General features: G+C 49.4%; 1 protein-coding gene across 1 annotated transcript in view; it reads right to left on the bottom strand.

Moving 5' to 3' along the window:
* Positions 1 to 2,715: 2,715 nt before the first annotated feature.
* The window catches only part of RFLNA (refilin A), a 31,389-nt gene continuing 13,977 nt past the window's right edge, over positions 2,716 to 20,127 (bottom strand). Inside the window, exons 2-3 of the mRNA XM_038763360.1 lie at positions 6,182 to 6,291; positions 2,716 to 4,287 (exon numbers count right to left, since the gene is read on the bottom strand). Coding sequence (XP_038619288.1) covers positions 3,954 to 4,287; positions 6,182 to 6,291 — 444 coding nt within the window. The 3' untranslated portion in view covers positions 2,716 to 3,953. The remainder of the gene's footprint in view (positions 4,288 to 6,181; positions 6,292 to 20,127) is intronic.

Genomic DNA, 20,127 nt, shown 5'->3' with positions numbered 1-20,127 from the left:
TATAAAAGCCCACAGCATCCCCATTTCCCACGCAGGTCAGGGCACACTCCAGCCCTTACCTTCCCAGTAAAAACAGCTGGAGAAATTTGTCACAGTTTGTGCATTTTATTAGGATAATTTGTGTTTTTAAATTATTTTTCTATTTGTTAACAGGAAGGCATTATTGTGGAGAAAAAAATCTATAAAAATAAAAGCAGATTGTAAAGTACTAGATTCCCCACATATACAATAGTAAAGTACTTCACAAGCACTTAGCTGATTAGACTTATAAAAATAAAATAAAAATATTAGACATCAAGCGCCACTTACATCCCTTCTCCCATGACCTCTGGCATCTTTCTGTAGCCTTCCCCCTCCACACATTCACACACAAGCATCCCCATATTTCCAACACAGCTGCCCCCCCCCATGTCCGGGAGGCAAGAGGGCCCCCTGAGGCACAGACCAGCCCAGGGTGATTTCAACTTTTCCAGGTTCCCTCACAGTTTAATCTTGCTCTGCAAGAGCCCACGCTGACCTTTACCTCCTGGTCAACTTTCCAGAGGCATTTTCTCATGCTGAGAGGGGCAGATTCCACCTCTTCCCACTCATTGCCCCCTCCTTCCCCAGAGGGGGAGCGCTCTGTCCAACCCCAGCCCCACCCTGCATATGTCAGACAGCTGGGGCAGAAAATCCAGACTTTTTTCCCCATCGAGACATGGGAGGAAAATGGGGAGGAGGTGCACCAAAGAGAGGCAGCAGGGGAACGTGGGAACCAGAAGTGAGCCCCTCTTACCCAACCTAGCCTGGGCCCCACCACACCCAGTGCCCCGACCCCTTTTTCCTGGAACTGAGGGTGGGTGGCAGAGGATCAGTCCCCTCTACAAACCTGCTCCTGGCATCTGAGGTCAGGTGAGAGCGAGCCATCACTGGTCCCCATTCTGTAAATGATAGGGGAGCCTGGGAGGGCAGAGTTGCTACAGGCGCCCACCAAGAAATGCAGGCCAAACATAAGACATGGATCTAGCCTTTAAAAGGGATGAAAAAGGTGATCTCGGAATGAGAAGCGCCAGGCTGCAACTGTGGGCATCACTTTAAAAAGGAAAAAAAGTCCAGAAAGACCCCATGAGAGGTGGTTTTCCTTGAAACAATGACAGAGTTTAGTGTCATCTGTGCAGGCTTATAAACTCACAAGCTTGGCCCTGAAATGGCTTCCTCTGACCTGGGTCATCTGCTCCCTCTGTGGAGCCAGTCAGGAGGCCAGTGGCAGCGGCTCCCCACCAAACAAGTCCCTGCTCAGAGCACCGAGGCAGCTGGTGGTGAACACCCTTAGGCTGTGATCCCAGCGAAGCATGGGCCAAGGCCACACCAGGGTGACCCACCCTGCCAGGGATGCCCTTGCACTCCAGCCCGGAAAGTCTGTGCACTAACTCCACCTGGGCTTTCCTTGCAAAGTTTTGAGCCTCCAGGAGGCCCCAGGGGCCTCCAGCGTACTCAGTTTCCCCCTCCTGCTGGGAGAAAGGAGTTGTGGAGGGTAAGGATCCTTAGACTAAGAAACAACCCAGTACCACGAGCCTCAGGTTCACCAACATCCTGTGGAAAGGGCACCTCCGTCATCCAGCTACAGCCTGTACCTTCTGAGACCACCAGCCAGGCTCCGCCCCCTCCAGAGACTTTCCCAGACTCCAGGAGATGGGAAGGCCAAGTGAGTTGGAAACTCCCACCTCCTGCCCCCAATCCTGGGAACATCTGCAGCTCAGAATAAACACACCCTTGTATTCTGGCCGCAGTTGACCCTGGTCCAAAAATGCCCACACCCAGTAGCCCCATGAAGGCCCCTGGGTCCTTGGGCTCAATCTCTTCCTCCTGAGCTATAAAATAGCTAACAGTTACCTGGAGAAGCAAGTCACCTTAGGGTTAGGGGATTGGGCAGGGATAGTGCTTCCAGGCCAAAATGTCCAGTCTGAAGAACAGACCCCTCTCTGCACTATGGCTAGCTGGTTGGCCTGAGATAGCCATGCCCACCTCCACTGCCCAAAAGCCAGGCATTTTTCATTCAATTCAATCGTATTTATTGAGCGCTTACTGTGTGCAGAGCACTGTACTAAGTGCTTGGGAAGTACAAATTGGCAACATAAATTTGCGAACATAAGTTACGAACATAAGTTTGTACCCAGGCATTTACTGAGTTGCCTGGGTGTGAAGCTCTAGTGTTCTGCACTAGAGTACTGCAGAAACAGAGTACAGTTATGCAGCCTGGCCTAGTGAGAGAGCTTGAGCCTGGGAGCCAGAAGGATCTCGATTCTAATCCTAACTCTGCCAGTTGCTTATTGTGCAACCTTGTGCAAATCACCCAACTTCTCAGCCCTCAGTTTCCTCAACTGTAAAATGGGGTTACCTGCTTTCCCTCCTACTTAGACTGTGAGCCCCATGCAGGACAGGAACAATAAGTGTCCAACCTAATTAACTTGTACCTACCCCAACGCTTAGAATAGTGTTTGACACATAGTAAGTGCTTAACAAATACCATGGGGAAAAAACAAAAAGAACAAAATAATAATAACAATAGCATTTGTTAAGTGCTTACTATGTGCAAAGCACTGTTCTAAGCGCTGGGCAGGATATAAGGTGATCAGGTTGTCCCCCATGGGGCTCACAATCTTAATCCCCATTTTACAGATGAGGGAACTGAGGCTCACAGAAGTTAAGTGACTTGCCCAAAGTCACACGGCTGACAAGCGGTGGAGCCGGGATTAGAACCCATGACCTCTGACTCCCAAGTCCGTGCTCTTTCCACTGATCCTCACTGCTTGCCTACACATCATTCACCTCCAAAAATAGGCTTCCTCCAAAACAAACCCCCCTCACCTCTAATCCCCTTTTGTTTGAAAAGGCGGATTTTGGTGACTGGATTCTCCAGAAATCCAGAATTCACAGCCAATTGCTAAGGTTTTCTGCATTTCCCAGAATGCCTTTGCCTAACCATGAATTTTCCGCAATCCTGAAGTCTATCATTTTATCACTTTCTCTTTTCCATCTTGTTCGTGTTTCCAAAAAGCCATCGGGTCCTCTTTTCTGAAACATGTCCCTCCCCATCCTGCAGCCCCTCTTCAGAAACATATACACACAAAGCCAGCTCTGCTTCGGCAGAGGCTTTATGAGACAGATTTGAGATGCTGGCTGCCACTTTCCGCCCTCTGCTGCTCCTCAGCCCTATAGTGGGCAAAAACCAAATATCTAATTCTCCCCTTCCCATCCTCACTGGAGAACTCTCCCCTACCCCCAGGAGATTCCTTCCTGAAGAGCTGGGATCTTGGCTCCCATGCCTCGGAGCCCCCCATAGGAGCTCCCCACAAAGAGGCTGCCACCACCCATACCACATCCGGAACGGCTCTGTCCAGAAATTCACAGCCTCCGGCCTCTCGAAACCATGAAACTTTCTGTCCAGCTAGATTTTATCTCCTCAGGGTGGACAGTGTCTGAGCTGCCCAACCTCAACACAGTAGGCTCGGTGTCCAACAAAGAGTGCCTCCATTTTGGCGCCTGCTGGGAAATGGGATGTGACAGGTCCCTGCTGACCCAAGACCCATCCTCTGAGCAACCAAACTTTTCTCCCGAAGGAAGCCGCCTGTCCTCTGAGCGGGCTGGCTGGTGAGCAAGGGAGGGCAGTGCCGGCCCTGGCTGCCAGCCTCCGCGGGGTTTGGATTCCAGGATGGTCTGACTCCGTTTAAAAGGCTAATAAAATAGATACATTTATTTAATCCTCTGCAAGCGAAACGGGATCCCATATATCAAAAGACAACCTCGCCCACTGGAGGGCTGGTGATGGCTGATGAGAGACAGAGCCGGGGCTTGGGTCCCCACGCCCCTCAGGGAAAGGCCAGTCCTCGCAACTCAGGCCTCCCTCCCCCCGAGCCCTTAACCTCAGGTCTCAGCCAAGTCTGTCAAGGCCCCCCAGCCCAGCAGCAGGCAGGTTAGAGGTCCTCGGGGTAGAAGGGGCAGCCACCAGGCTCCTCCCACAGCTCCAGCCGCACACTGGAGGCGAACCAGCGCTTGGGGCAGCCCAGGCTGCAGCGCAGCGTGGTGCGGAAAGTGTTCTTTGCGTGCTTGGGGTAGATGATGGTGGTGGTCTGGAAACGCAGGGGCCGGGGGCGGGGCTCCAGGAGCAGCTGTGACTTGTAGTTTCGCCAGGTGCAGTTGGGGGTGGCGATGATGGTCTCGCTGAAGGAGGTGACCGTGGGGACGGGGGCGTAGAAGATATCGTCGCGGTAGTGTTTCTCGGAGTCGTACTTCACCTCAGAGTTCCACCTGCAGCAATTGGGGGCGAAAACAGTCAGGACCGAGCATAAAACCTGAGCCCTCCTCCTGCCCCAGCCCAGTGAACCGAGCTGGGGAAGGTGCCAGCCTAACCCTGGATCTCCATTCAGCCGTTAGGGGAGGAAGGGTTGGGGACTGGAGGAGGATTGTTCTGGAAGCCAGGGGCACCAGGTTCGATTTTGACCTCTGCCACTGCTCTGCTATGGGACCACAGGCAGACCTCTTGGCCTCTCTGTATTCATTCATTCATTCAATCATATTTATTGAGCGCTTATTGTGTGCAGAACACTGTACTAAGCGCTTGGGAAGTACAAGTTGGCAACATATAGAGACGGTCCCTACCCAACAACGGGCTCACAGGCTAGATGGGGGAGACAGAAAACAAAACAAGTAGACAGGTGTCAATACCATCAGAATAAATAGAATTATAGCTATATACACATCATTAATAAAATAGAATAGTAAATCTGTACAAGTCAAATAAATACAGCAATAAATCTGTACAAACATAAATACAGGTGCTGTGGGGAGGGGAAGGAGGTAGGGCGGGGGGGATGGGGAGGAGGAGAGGAAAAAGGGGGCTCAGTCTAAAAATCTGGAATGCTTCACGAATTTGCGTGTCATCTCTGTACCTGTTTCCTCATCTGCAAAATAGTGATAATAATACCCGCCTTTCCGACCGACCTCCCTGGGTTTTTGTGACGGCCAAAATGAGGTAATGCGAGAGTGCTCTACAAAACCAAGGTATTGAAGGGGGGGTTCCAGGTACAGGGTGCTGCCTGCTGGGGGTGCTCAGTCAGGAAAAGCAAGGAAGGGAAGGATCTGCTACGGCCTGAGAGCATGCACTACATCCCACTCCCAAACACAATTTTCTCCCTCTTTCCCTCACCCCCCCCCCGCCACCACTGGCCAAATGCATCAAAGCTGGGCCACGGGTTGACCGCAAGCCACAGACAAAAGGCCTGATGTGCCCTGGAAGGGACTGGGGGTGGGGGCAGAGGCATTCAGGGCTGGGCAATTCTTCATTCGGCGGGAAGATCATGACTGCCCCACAGGGTTCTGGCCAAGCTCCGGCCAGAAGTAAAGCCTCCAGCCCTCTGCTTGCGCGGCCTTGGGCAAGCATTAACTCAGTTTGCCATGGGGTACCCATTTGGTGGGGTGGAGGGAGGATGTCTTCTTCCAGGCCCCTGCAAGTACTATTCTTCATCCTGTCTCGTGCCTGGAAGAACCCAAGTTCCTGCCAATTTCCTGTGTATATTGCCATAATTCTATTTATTCTGTTGGTATTGTCACCTGTCTACTTGGTTGTTTTTTTGTCTGTCTCCCCCTTCTAGATTGTGAGCCCGTTGTTGGGTAGGGACCGTCTCTATATGTTGCCCGTTTGTACTTCCCAAGCACTTGGTACAGTGCTCTGCACACAGTAAGTGCTCAATAAATACAACTGAATGAATGAATGAATGCCAGCTGCTTTGTACCAAGGCCAGTCCAGAGAGCTGTGAAGGTGGATATGGTGCAGTGACTGGGACTGAGCTTGGCAGTGGAGACCCAGACTACTGCTATTATTACTATTGAGTGCCTACCGTGGATAGAGAACTGAGTCTTTGGGAGAGCACAGCAGAATCAAAAGACATGATCCTTTCCCTCAAGGTGCTAGGAAGGCCTGAGGGAGGAAATGGCTTCTGACTCAGCTAACCCCCGGCTGAGCGTCTCTTTGGCTAGATGCTTGTCATCCCAGCATCCACCAGGCTGGATTTGAACCCAGGCCCAGAGGAGGTAGAGATTCCAACCCGTCCCCATGCTTGCTGAATGTAGAGGAAGCCACCTGCCCACCTGCCCACATCACAGGTGTGGGTCTGAGCCATTGGAGGGATCTAACAAACCATACCGGATTTCATGCCCAGGCTGGGGGTTGACTTCGATGCTTTCCCCGAAGAACACCGGGTACATCCGGGGCCTCATCTCAGGAGCCAGGGGACAGGGGAAGGCACAGGGGACCTGCAGAGTGACAGAGTGAGAGCAGAATTATAAAACTGGACCCCTTCACCTGCCTATACCTCCATCGTGTCCCCACAGTCCCCGGTCAGGGTGGGAGTTCCAGGTCTGCCTGCTGAACCAGGCAGAGACAAGCATTCCAAGGTTCTGGATTGGACTCCAGGGGAGACTGGACTGGACTCCCAGGGTGGCCAGCAGTCAGCGGGCACCAGCCGCTGCAGCTGCTTCTGCAGGAGGGGCCGGGTGATAGGACAGGAAAGCAGAGCAGAAAGTCCCCAATCTTCCCAGCTTCTAAGTTCAGTGGGCCGGCCCCCACCCTGGCCTCACAGATATACCTGCTTTCTCAGCTCAGAGGCCCCTGGGAACTATCATTCCTGGGGCCTGGATGCAGTGGTCACAGTAGCTGTTGTTGGATGCTGACCAAAAATGGAACATGGAGGGAGATCTGGGGAACCTGGGGGTCACTCTGGCTTTTGGGGAGTTTCCTGAATCCCTGGACCATGGGCTGACGACACCCCTTGGTAGTTCCTGAAACTTGGCGCTGGGGAGGTTGGTGGGGAAAGGGGCCTCTGACTTTCCAGTCCAAGAGAGCAGAGCATACTGGCTCTCGGCCACTTTCCGACAGGGGCCGAGCCTGTGCCATCGAGGAAATGTCCTTCTAGCCAGAGCCCAGACTCAGAATGGAGACCTAGAGAACTCAGACTTTTATCTACATCCCCTGCTTCAGGACAAAGTTGGAGAAGCAGTGCAGCCTAATGGAAAGAACACAGGCCTGGAAGACAGGAGACCTGAGGCTTAATCCTGCTGCTTGTCCTTTGGTAAGTCTCTTCTCTGGTTCTCGGGTCCTCATCTATTGCATGGTGATAAAATACCTGTTCTTCCTCTCCCTTATACTGTGAGCCCTATGTGGGACAAGAAGAACTTCATCTACTCTATCTTGTATTTATCCCAATGCTCAGCACAGTGCTTGCACTTAAACACCACCACTATTATGAATACATTTTGCCTACTTTCAGGGACCGGCCTTTTTCTAAATGGCCTGATTCCAAAACTGCTGGGTCAAGAGAGTGAAGCAACCTTTCTTCCTCAGTTTTCATCACCACGCTTTCCCAACCCCACTGCCTTGAAACACCCCCACCCTGACATCTTATTCCCCATCACAGAACCCAGGGCAGGGCCAGCAGGCTAGATGCCCTTGGGCATTGACAAGGGGCCGTCCCTTGTTGGGACTGGGGGCGGGAGGTGGAGTGATCAGATGGCAGCAGCTAAAGCAGGGTTTGCTGGGAGCAGAAATGGCAATCTTGTTTTTCACCCCCTCCCTCCTGCCAGTCCCAAGATGTGGAGTAAACAGAACCATGAGGAGCCGGGATGGTTCACGTGCCTTTCTGAAGGCCACAGGTGCTTGCTCGGCAGTAGCCGGAGCCAGACCATGGCCTGACCGGAGCCAAATCCCCAGGTCGTCTTCCCAAGCTCTGGAAGCCAGACCCGCTCACCAACCCATCCCCTCGGGCCAAAGCCGCAGAACTGTGGCAGCAGGGGACAACATGTTGCCTGTTTACCCTGATTGACTTGGTGTACAAACAACGGTGGAGCAGGATGGGTCACGAGTTTAGGCCCACAAAGTCTTTGTCTGTTTCCTCATTTAGAGAAGAAACTGAACCCAGGTCCCGAGGTCCAACAAGAGGCCGGATCAAGAGTGCCCCAGAGGGGGACACAATTGCTGGGAAAAGATGCCACTGAAGAATTTTCCTTCAAGAGCATCTTACTCTAATCCCAAAACCCCAAACATTTGTCCCCAGGCCCTTCCTGCTCCCAATTCATGCCAAATCCCCAAACCTGCTCCTCGATCTAATGCTTCCTCCCCTTTCCACTCAGTTGGGGAGACCAGTCAGAATGGGATTCTGAAGACGCTCTGGGTTGCAGAAAAAGCCCAGCTCTCTGAGGGGGCTGCCTTCCAGGAAGTTCATGGAAAGAACAGAGCAGCTCATTTCTTACAGGTAACGTGAGAAATGCCATCCCAACTCCAACCTATGGTCCTAAGATTCTGGCTCCAACAGTAACAACAAAGCATTCCAAGAGGAAACTGTCCTTCACCCAACTGTATAAAGGGGCTGCCTCACCTCTCCTCTTAATGAGATATAGTTGCCAACTCTAATGGGAGAGTCAGTCACACCCTCTGGAGATGGCTAATCAAGAGTACTTATTGAGCTCTGGTGTGCAGAGCACTGTACTAGGGGCTCGAGAGATACAAGCAAGAACCAGTGAAACTCCCAAGGAGCTAAATACCTACATAGGCAGGGGAAAAAAGGAAAGCACATTGGTTAGATCTATGAGGCATAAGGAAGTGGAAAATGGGAAGTTACCTTGACATTATTATTATTATTACAATATCTAAGTACTTATTGTGTGCCAAGATTGGTCTAAATATTGGTGTAGCTACAAGATAATCAAGTTGGACTCACTTGCCCACTCTCTAGATCCTTGCCCATTCATTCATTCAATCGTATTTATTGAGCGCTTACTGTGTGCAGAGCACTGTACTAAGCACTTGGGAAGTACAAAGGGCAACATATAGAGACGGTCCCTCCCCAAAAACGGGTTCACAGTCTAGAATGGGGAGACAGACTTCAAAACAAAACATGTGGACAGGTGTCAAGTCTTCAGAATAAATAGAAGTAAAGCTAGATGCACATCATTAACAAAATAAATAGAATAGTAAATATGTACAAGTAAATAAATAGAGTAACAAAACTGTGCAAACATATATACAGGTGCTGTGGGGAGGGGAAGGAGGTAGGGCAGGGGGGAATGGAGAGGAGGAGAGGAAGGAGGGGGCTCAGTCTGGAAAGGCCTCCTGGAGGAGGTGAGCTTTCGGTAGGGCTTTGAAGGGAGGAAGAGAGCTAGCTTGGCGGATGTGTGGAGGGAGGACATTCCAGGCCAGAGGGAGGATGTGGGCCGGGGGTCGACGGCGGGACAGGCGAGAATGAGGCACAGTGAGGAGGTTAGCGGCAGAGGAGCGGAGGGTGCAGGCTGGGCTGTAGAAGGAAAGAAGAGAGGTGAGGTGGGAGGGGCCGAGGTGATGGAGAGCCTTGAAGCCGAGAGTGAGGAGTTTTTGCCTGATGCGTAGGTTGACTGTAGTCACTGGAGATTTTTGAGGAGGGGAGTAAAATGCCCAGAGTGTTTCTGCACAGAGATGATCTGGGCAGCAGCGTGAAGTATAGACTGAAGTGGGGAGAGACAGGAAGATGGGAGATCAGAGAGGAGGCTGATGCAGTAATCCGGATGGGATAGGATGAGAGATTGAACCAGCAGGGTAGCGGTTTGGAAGGAGAGGAAAGGGCGGATCTTGGCGATGTTGCGGAGATGACACCGGCAGGTTTTGGTGATGGCTTGGATGTGAGGGGTGAACAAGAGAGCGGAGTCGAGGATGACACCAAAGTTGCGGGCTTGTGAAACGGGAAGGATGGTAGTGCCATCAACAGTGATGGGAAAGTCAGGGAGAGGGCAGGGTTTGGGAGGGAAGATAAGGAGTTCAGTCTTGGACATGTTGAGTTTTAGATGGCTGGCAGATATCCTGATGGAGATGTCCTGAAAGCAGGAGGAGACCCGAGCCTGAAGGGAGGGAGAGAGAGCAGGGGCAGAGATGTGGGTGTCATCAGCGTAGAGAGGATAGTTGAAGCCATGGGAGCAAATGGGTTCATCAAGGGAGTGAGTGTAGATAGAGAACAGAAGGGGACCAAGAACAGACCCTTGAGGATCCCCTATAGAAAGGGGATGGGAGGGGGAGGAGGAGCCCACAAAGGAGACTGAGAATGAATGGCCGGAGAGATAAGAGGAGAAACAGAAGAGGATGGAGTCTGTGAAGCCAAGGTTGGATTGCGTGTTCAGGAGAAGGGGGTGGTCCACAGTGTCGAGGGCAGCTGAGAGGTCGAGGGGGATTAGGATAGAGTAGGAGCCATTGAATTTGGCAAGCAGGAGGTCATTGGTGACCTTTGAGAGGGCAGTTTCCATGGAATGTAGGGGATGGAAGCCAGATTAGAGGGGGTCGAGGAGAGAGTTGGTGTTGAGGAATTCGAGGCAGCGGGTGTAGATGACTCGTTCAAGGAGTTTGAAAAGGAATGGTAGGAGGGAGATAGGGCGATAACTAGAAGGGGAGGTGGGGTCAAGAGAGGGTTTTTTTAGGATGGGGGAGACGTGGGCATGTTTGAAGGCAGAGGGAAAGGAACCAGTGGAGAGTGAGAGGTTGAAGATGGAAGTTAAGGAGGGAAGGAGGGAAGGGGCGAGAGTTTTCATAAGATGAGAGGGAGTGGGGTCCAAAACACAGGTGGAGGGGGTGGCACTTGAGAGGAGGGAGGAGATCTCATCTGAAGATACTGCTGGGAAGGATGGGAGAGTAGCAGAGAGGGTTGAGAGCAGGGGGCTTGGAGAAGGGAGAGGAGTGACTTTGGGGAGCTCAGACCTGATGGAGTTAATCATAGCTCCACATTTCCATTCTCTTTTCTCCTGAATATATATTTTTATGATATTTGTTAAGCACTATGTGCCAAGTACTGTACTAAGTACTGAGGTAGATACAAGCTAATCAGGTTGGACACAGTCCCTGTCCCACATTGGGCTCACAGACTTAATCCCCATTTTACAGATAAGGTAACTGAGGCACAGAGAAGTTAAGTAACTTGTCCAAGGTCACACAGCCAACAAGTGGTGGAGTGGGGATTAGAACTCAGATCCTCCTAATTCCCAGACGCCATGCTCTCTCCACTATGTCATTCATTCATTCAATAGTATTTGAGTTCTTACTGTGTGCAGAGCACTGTACTAAGTGCTTGGAAAGTACAATTCAGCAACAGAGAGAGGCAATCCCTGCCCACAACAGGCTCACAGTCTAGAAGGGGGGAGAGAGGCATCAAAACAAGTAAACAGGGATCAATAGCATCAATACAGATAAACAGAATTACAGATATATACACATAATTAACATAAATAAATAGAATTATAAATATGTATGTATATACACAGGTACTATGGGGGCAGGGGAGGGGCATGCTGCAGCCTAAGATCTATTTTCTGGTGTCTGTGCTCCCTACTAAATGGTTAGCTCCTTGAGGGCAGGAATTGTGTCTCCTCACTCTTTTGTACTCTCCTAAGTAGTTAGTATAGTAAGCAATACATATAGCAGGTGCTAAATTACTGTGGATTATTTCAACCCAAACAGCTACCCAAACCATGCCATGGGAACCCCAGGCAACCAACCCAGCAACCTCCCAGAGGATGAGCCTGGGCACTCCTTCCAACGGGAGGAGTGGAAGTCATTTATTCTGGGATTGATGACAATTAACATTGCATTATTTCTGAGCTGAGGCAGCCAAGAGATCTGGAAGCAAGTTATGTGCATTTCCCTTTGCCGTCCCACTCAGGAGCTTAGAATTCTCTGAAACACAATGGGAGTCTGGAGAGTCAGGGAACGAGGCCCCAGCATCTGGGACAAGAGGATGAGAAACTTTCAGGGGGCCTTCTCATATCCTCTCCCTCAACCACTGCCCTTTTCGCTGAGACCATCATCCCGAGTGGCCACATCTGCAGCACAGTGACACCACTGCCATCTTGTCCAAGGGCAGTGTTGCATCATCATCATCAATCATATTTACTGAGCGCTTACTATGTGCAGAGCACTGTACTAAGCGCTTGGGAAGTACAAATTGGCAACATATAGAGACAGTCCCTACCCAACAGTGGGCTCACAGTCTAAAAGGGGGAGATAGAGAACAAAACCAAACATACTAACAAAATAAAATAAATAGAATAGATATGTACAAGTAAAATAAATAAATAGAGTAATAAATATGTACAAACATATATACATATATACAGCCTGCATGGAGGGGCAGGCTGCCTATTTGAAGGCAGGGTGTCGACAGGAGTCCCTTCCCCCCGCAAAGCTAGCTTTATAGGGCCTTAGCAATGGAACTTACTTCCCTAGCCTGCTGCTCTGACTCCAGTCACGGCCTTGCCCACCCCAGCTCTCCCACCAACATGCTAACGCCCTCCATACCCTATTGGGTATGACCTGGAGGCCACAGGTGGGAAGAAGTTCAAAGCAGCGGAGAGAAAGAACTAGGAAGTATGAAGTTTCTTGGCTTCAGACCTCTGCCTCAAGAAATTTATTGCTCACCCACTTCCGAATGTCCCGCCTGCTCACCATGGGCCAGGGAATGGTGAGGAGGAAGAAGAAGAAGAAGAAGAGGAAGAGGCTGAGAAGGTGGCTTCTTTCAGGTGCAGTTTCCCTGTTGGCTGGCTCAGTTTCTTCTGCTCATTGTTCTGGGAAACTCCCAGAGGGAAATTTTCTCCTCTCTGCTGCTAGAAAATCTGATGGATGAAACCCAGGCCCTCACTTTCAGTCAGATAGAGGAATTTTACTCAGGGAAAACAGGCCAAGCTCTTTCCCCTTGCGGGAGTGCAGAAAATGCTCGTTGAGAAGAACCAGCGAGATGATTCTCCCTCCTTCTCTTCAGCCACAAGGCTGCCCCATCTCTGTGCCAAGCCCCCTCCCCTCCAAGCTTGCTGTGCCAAGGTGGCATCTCTGAGGCCTGAGGGCAGTCCTGCCAGCAGCGCCTGGCTTGAGGTCCCTCGATCAGACAGAGAGGTGGGGGTCTGGACCCCCTTGGACTTCGGGCCTCAAGGCTCCATAAACACCACAAACTAAACAACATAAACAACACTGGGATTTTACACAGACACTGGAGGTGAGTCTAGGGCCCCTCGGACCCCACAGCTGCCCGCGAGAGCTTCTCCACACCAGGTCTCACTCCACTTTCTGCACTGCTCTTCCTGGCACTTGGTGAAAGCAAGGGGTGGCAGATGATGAAGGGAAGGTGTGTGGTGTCTTGGAGATTAAAAAAGAAATCAGAGGTGTCACTTGAGGTGCTTCTCCATCCACGTAAGGCTGCTTTCTTTATCTGACCACTGTGTCCTGTCAGCATGGGGCTTTCTCAGCTTTGGGATTAGGCTAAGTGCCATGCCTGCCCAGAGCATCCAACCAAGAGTGGCTCCTCTGACCCCAAAGTGCCAAGAGGAGCCCAGTCTCCCTCCAAGCCCCACAAGCTGGGTGACATGCCTGAAATTGGCCCAGCCCAGCCTCCTTTGTGATGACATGCACAGCTTCAGCCTCCATTGTCATTTCTGCATGTTTTGTATTCTCTTGACTATGCCCAAAACTTCTTTCCCACATCCCTTTTCTCTCAACTTCACTACAACAACCCCAAAGGGAGAGAGACAGATGTCACCGTGCCCATTTTACTGATGAGGAAATGGAGACAGAGAGTCTTATTCTGAGACTAAAGCCTCCTCAGGCAGGTCTACAGAATTGCCAAACTGGTTTTGCTGGGAGTTGGTGGGGAAGTGGGCAAAAGAAGGGCTACAGTCCCATTGGCATGGCCAGAAAGACACAAAAATATTGCAGAGAGGACCGGAGAATAATAATAATGGTTATATTTCTTAAGCACTTATTAAGTGCCAAAAACCACACTTATCGATAGTGTAGATATAAGACAATAATGATGGCATTTGTTAAGTGCTTACTATGTGCAAAGCACTATTCTAAGTGCTGGGGAGGATATGGGGTGATCAGATTGTCCCATGTGGGGCTCAGTCTTCATCCCCATTATACAGATGAGGTAACTGAGGCACAGATAAGCTAAGTGACTTGCCCAAAGTCATGCAGCTGACAATTGGCAGAGCAGGGATTTGAACCCATGACCTCTGACTCCCAAGCCCGTGCTCTTTCCATTGAACCATGCTGCTTCTCTGCAGGCAAGATAAACCAGGTAGGTCATAGTCTTTTTTTTTAATGATATTTGTTAAAATAATAATAATGGCATTTATTAAGTGCTTACTATGTGCAAAACCACTGTTCTAAGGGCTGGGGAGGTTATAAGGTGATCAGGTTGTCCCACGTGGGGCTCTCAGTCTTAATCCCCATTTTACAGATGAGGTACCTGAGGCCCAGAGAAGTTAAGTGACTTGCCCAAACTCACACAGCTTGCAACACTTACTATGTGCTGGGGTAGACAAGATAATTGGGTTGGACACAGTTTATGGGACTCACAATCCTAATCCCCATTTTACAGATGAGGTAATTAAAGCGTGGGTCCTGTGACTCACAGGCCTGTGCTCTATCCATTAAGCCACCCTGCTTCTATCCCTGTCCCATATGGGACTCACAGTCTGAGGAGCAGGGAGAGCAGGCACTGAATCACCATTTCAAGAAAACTGAGGCCCAGAAAAGGTCTATGACTTGCCCAAGGTCTCACAACAGGCAAGCGTCAGAGCCGGGATTGGGATCCAAATCTCCTGCCTCTAAGGGAGAAGGCTAGAAACAGCACAAAGTGACAAGTCAGAGGTGGTTGTTTCTCCCCACACCGTTCAGTGGGGTCCATGGAACAGTTGCTCAAAAGAGACTCAGGCGCGGTCTATAGTTACACGGTTATTTAAAGTTAAAATTGGCTGATTGATGCCATGAGCCCTAGCCAGCTTCTCCAGTGGGTGAGGAAAGCATCTGTCACAGCCAAGAGCACACAATTTGGCACGAGACAGCAACTTTCCAACCACAGTGGAACCGAGCACTTTAAAAAGAGTCAGTGGCATTTCTGCTGGAGCCACCAGGCTGGGAAGAAAAGCCTGTCTTTCCCCATCCTGCAACAGACACCCCCAGACCATCCCCCAGGAGGCTGTGTCTGGAGCCCAGTAGCAGAGAAGTGAAGGTGGGGGTTTATAAGGGATTTAGCGGGAATAACCCGATCCTGTTACCCCATCCTACCAGCTCCAATGACAGGAGTAGTTGTGGGCTTCCCCCACTTCATCTCAGTTGGCTGCCTGGGGGGCCTAGAGCTGACAGCTTTTTTTTTGGTATTTGTTAAGCACTTACTATGTGCCAGGTACTGTACTGAATGCTGGGTACAGAAGACCATGGCCTAGTGGATAGAGCAAAGGCCTGAGAGTTGGAAGGGCCTGGGTTCTAATCCCAGCTCTGCCACTCATCTGCTGTGTGACCTTGGGCAAGTCACTTCACTTCCCTGTGCTTCAGTTACCTCATCGGTGAAAAAAAGAGATTAAAACTGTGAGCTCCATGTGGGACATGGACTGGGTCCCACCTGATTATTTTAAATCTACCCCCGCGCTTAGAACTGCGCCTAGAATATAGTAAGCACTCAACAAATACCGGTGAAAAAAATACAAGATAATCGGGTTGAACATAGTAGCTATATGCATTTAGCTTTAATTCTATTTGTTCTGACTTGACACCTGTCCACATGTTTTGTTGTCTGTCTCCCCCTTCTAGACTGTGAGCCCATTGTTGGGTAGGGGCCATCTCTATATGTTGCCAACTTGTACTTCCCAAGCGCTTAGTACAGTGCTCTGCACATAGTAAGTGCTCAATAAATACAATTGAATGAATTAATGAATGAATCCCACTTGGAGCTCATAGTCTTAATCCCCACTTTACAGATGAGGTAACTGAGACACAGGGAAGTAAGGTGACTTGCCTAAGGTCATACTGCAGACAAATGGAGGAGCCAGGATTAGAATGCAGGTCCTTCTGACTCCTAGGCCCGTGGAGGTAAAACTAGGTAAAACTGCATCTGCTCTTGGCAGAAGATACAAAGGCCAGAGATACAGCTACCCTGAGAGCTCATTTTCCCTCGTGGCATTCCTGGACTAGGAATTATGTGTAAGATCATGCTTATCAGTTGCTTTTTTAGTTCGCCTGCCCAATCACGGGACACAGCAGGAGACTGGCCTAGTGAAAAGAGGACCTGGGTTCTAATCCTGGCTCTGCCACTTGTCTGTTGTGTGACCGTAAACCTGTTCTCCTTCCCCCTTGGGCAGATAGCCCCAAGTGACGGGAACTGTGACTGCTCTGACTGTACCAGTGCTTAGAACAGTGCTCTGCACATAGTAAGCGCTTAACAAATACCATTATTATTATTATTATTATTGTGACTGCCCTACCAATTAGCCCAGTGCATGAGATTATGAAGCAGATGAGAAGCACCATGGCTGAGTGGAAAGAGTACGTGTTTGGGAGTCAGAGGTCATAGGTTCTAATCCCGGCTTCGCCACTTGTCAGCTGTGTGACTTTGGGCAAGTTAATTAACTTCTCTGTGCCTCAGTCACCTCATCTGTAAAATGGGGATTAAGATTGTGAGCCCCACATGGGACAACCTGATAACCTTGTATCTATCCCAGCAGCAAATACCATCATTATTATTTTATTATTAATTCTACCTGCTGCTGACCAGCTGGAAGGGTCTCACCCAAGCTAGCTGTCTTCCTCCCTTCAAAGCCCTACTGAAAGCTCACCTCCTTCAAGAGGCCTTCCCACACTGAGCCCCCTTTTTCCTCTCCTCTTCCCCTTCCCCCCACCCTACCTCCTTCCCCTCCCCACAGCACCTGTATATATGTTTGTACAGATTTATTACTCTATTTTACTTGTACATATTTGCTATTCTATTTATTTTGTTAATGATGTGCATCTAGCTTTAATTCTATTTGTTCTGACAACTTGACACCTGTCCACATGTTTTGTTTTGTTGTCTGTCTCCCCCTTCTAGACTGTGAGCCCGGTGTTGGGAAGGGACCATCTCTATTTGTTGCCAACTTGTACTTCCCAAGCACTTAGTACAGTGCTCTGTGCACAGTAAGTGCTCAATAAATACGATTGAATGAATGAATGAAATCCTAGCTCTGCCACTTGCTTGTTGTTGCCCCTTCTAGTCTGTGAGCCCGTTGTTGGGTAGGGATCATCTTTATATGTTGCCAACTTGTACTTCCCAAGCACTTAGTACAGTGCTGTGCACACAGTAAGCGCTCAATAAATACGATTGAATGAATGAATGTTGTGTGACCTTGAACCTGTTCTCCTTCCCCCTTGGGCAGTGAGTCCCACCTGTGACAGGAAATGTGACTGCTCTGATTGCATTGTGACAGCCCCAACACCTAGCACAGTGCATAACACATAAAAAGTGTTTAACAAATACCATAATTAGTGTTCAATAAATATCACTGATGAAGATGATGAGAAGCCGCGTGGCTTAGACGAAAGAGCACGGGCTTGGGAGTCAGAGGTTATGGGTTCTAATCCCAACTCTGCCACTTGTCAGCTGTGTGACCTTGGGCAAGTCACTTAACTTCTCTGTGCCTCAGTTACCTCTTCTGGAAAATGGGGATTAAGACTGTGAGCCCCGCTTGGGATGACCTGATGACCTTGTATCTACCCCAGCGCTTAGAACAGTGCTTGGAACATAGTAAGTGCTTAAGAAATACCATCATTACTATTATATGCCACCCTACCTCTTGGGCCTACTGGCTGCACTCCCAGCCTTTTATTTTGAGGTCCCTGATCCAGCCAGGCAACAGTGGGTTAATGCTTCCAGGTGGGGTGTACAGGCTGGTTTTGTACATATTTATTACTCTATTTATTTATTTATTTATTTTACTTGTACATATCTATTCTATTTATTTTATTTTGTTAATATGTTTGGTTTTGTTCTCTGTCTCCCCCTTTTAGACTGTGAGCCCACTGATGGGTAGGGACTGTCTCTATATGTTGCCAATTTGTACTTCCTAAGCGCTTAGTACAGTGCTCTGCACATAGTAAGCGCTCAATAAATACGATTGATGATGATGATGATGATGATGATGATGATATGTACCTCCCTTCTCCTCCTTAAGCCTAGGGAGGGATGATCTCCCACATGAACTCAAGACCTTCACTCCTGGAGTCACAGTTTAGAGGCTGAGAAACCCAGCCCATAGTTGTGGTCGGCCAGAGTCCAGGAGATTGTATGCCACGGGCCCTGGACTGGCAACCTCTATGAGATCAGACAGCCCTAATGAGCAACATTCGGTGGATGAGACAAAGCCCAGCCAGGTAAATGCAATCTCCCCCAGCCCCTCCAGGTAGCATGCTCTTCTGATTCAAGGACAAAGCTGCTGATGGTGAGATTGTGCCCATGAAGGTCATTGGTTAGAGAATCTCATGCACAGTCAGTCCACAAAAACACACTGTGCCCTCTTCTGGCCCCCAGTTGGGGCAAGTCTTGCTCAAGGGCACGTTGGGTGGTGATGGCATGCTCTGGGTTCCAGCTGCTTTTACAATAGTGGCGATGGCACACTCTTTCACTTTAGTAAAGTGCTCTGCACACAGTAAGCGCTCAATAAATATGATTGATTGATTGGTGCCCCCAGCAACTCATCTTGCCAGAGGGCCACAGAGCCGAAAATCTGAGTCATCCCCTCTTCCCAGGCCAGACTAGTGAGTGATCTCAGAAGGGACAGGGAAGGGTGAGCTTTTACCCCTTTCTTGCGAAAACAATACAGCAAAATAATTAACAACAAAAATACAGCTGTCCTTTGCACCCTCAGCATGGCACAAGCAGGCCAGGGCAGTTATTCTGATGGCTGTAAAAGGGCCACTGGACACTCATTTATGTCTCTGGGAAGATTTGGAAGGCTTGACCTTGGCAACTGCCCAATTGTACAACCACCCCAGTGGCCACCGCTCTGGGAAGCAGAGAGTTTGCCGAGACCAGGGGCATCCACTCCCGTGTCACCCAGTACAGGGACAGTAGTGCTATTCCCAGCCAGCCCAACTGCCAGGGTGTCAGCTCTTTGAAGGCGGGGGCCAGGCTTACCACCTCTAGCATATGTTCCCAAGCACTTTGTACAGCACTCCATACCAGTAGGCGCTCAGTACGTTTGAATGATTGATTGATGTGCTGCCAGAGCCGACAGCCTTCTGGATGGTGATTATTTGCATCATCATACAATCAAGCAATCAATCAATCAACCCCCCCGCCTTACCTCCTTCCCCTCCCCACAGCACCTGTATATATGTTTGTACATATTTATTACTCTATTTTACATGTACATATTTACTATTGTATTTATTTTATTTTGTTAATATGTTTTGTTTTGTTGTCTGTCTCCCCCTTCTAGACTGTGAGCCCGCTGTTGGGTAGGGACCGTCTCTATATGTTGCCAACTTGTACTTCCCAAGCGCTTAGTACAGTGCTCTGCACACAGTAAGCACTCAATAAATATGATTGAATGAATGAATGAATGTTATTTATTGAGCACTTACTGTGTGCAGAGCAATGTTGTAAGCGCTTGGGAGAGTACAATATAACAGAGTTAGTAGACACATTCCATGCCAACAATAGCTTACAGCCTATGGAGGAATCCTTATTACGCAGCTTCCCGACCCAAAGTGGAGCATAATCTGGAAGTGGAAATTGTAGATAGTGAAGGGAGGGGGGAGAAAAAGTTTCAAACTCATACTTTGCAGTAGGAAGGGGTTGGGCATAGAAGTGACAGTTTACAGAGACTGAAAGTGGGGTGGAACAGGGGGGAAGGGAAAGAAAAAAAGCCTATTTCCTGTTGGCAGGAAGCATGGAGAGGATGGGAATTACACCACCCAAGGTGTCCTTTTCTCCTGGGCTAGGGTGGTGGAAGGACATGGAGGTGAAAGAAGAAAAGTTTAGTAAGTTTAGTTAAGTTTAGAAAAGTTTAGCACTTAGTACAGTGCTCTGCACACAGTAAGCGCTCAATAAATACAATTGAAAGAAAGAAAAGAAAAAGAAAGAAAAAGACCCAGGAATACATGGGTGGTTTACCCTCTAGACTGCAAGGTCCTTGTGGACAGGGAATGTGCCTATCAACTCTGTTGTGTTTTACTGTCCCAAACTCTTCATACAGTAAGAGCTAGGTAAATACCACTGACTGACTATCCTGTTTGCTGTCTTCTTTCGTCTAGAACCAGAGAAGGCTTTCTTCCCTCCT

This window comes from Tachyglossus aculeatus, chromosome 21 (assembly GCF_015852505.1).
Source record: "Tachyglossus aculeatus isolate mTacAcu1 chromosome 21, mTacAcu1.pri, whole genome shotgun sequence".
Classification (NCBI taxonomy): Eukaryota; Metazoa; Chordata; class Mammalia; order Monotremata; family Tachyglossidae; genus Tachyglossus; species Tachyglossus aculeatus.
Note: the sequence above shows the minus strand (reverse complement) of the source record. Positions and strands in the feature narration are given on the sequence as shown.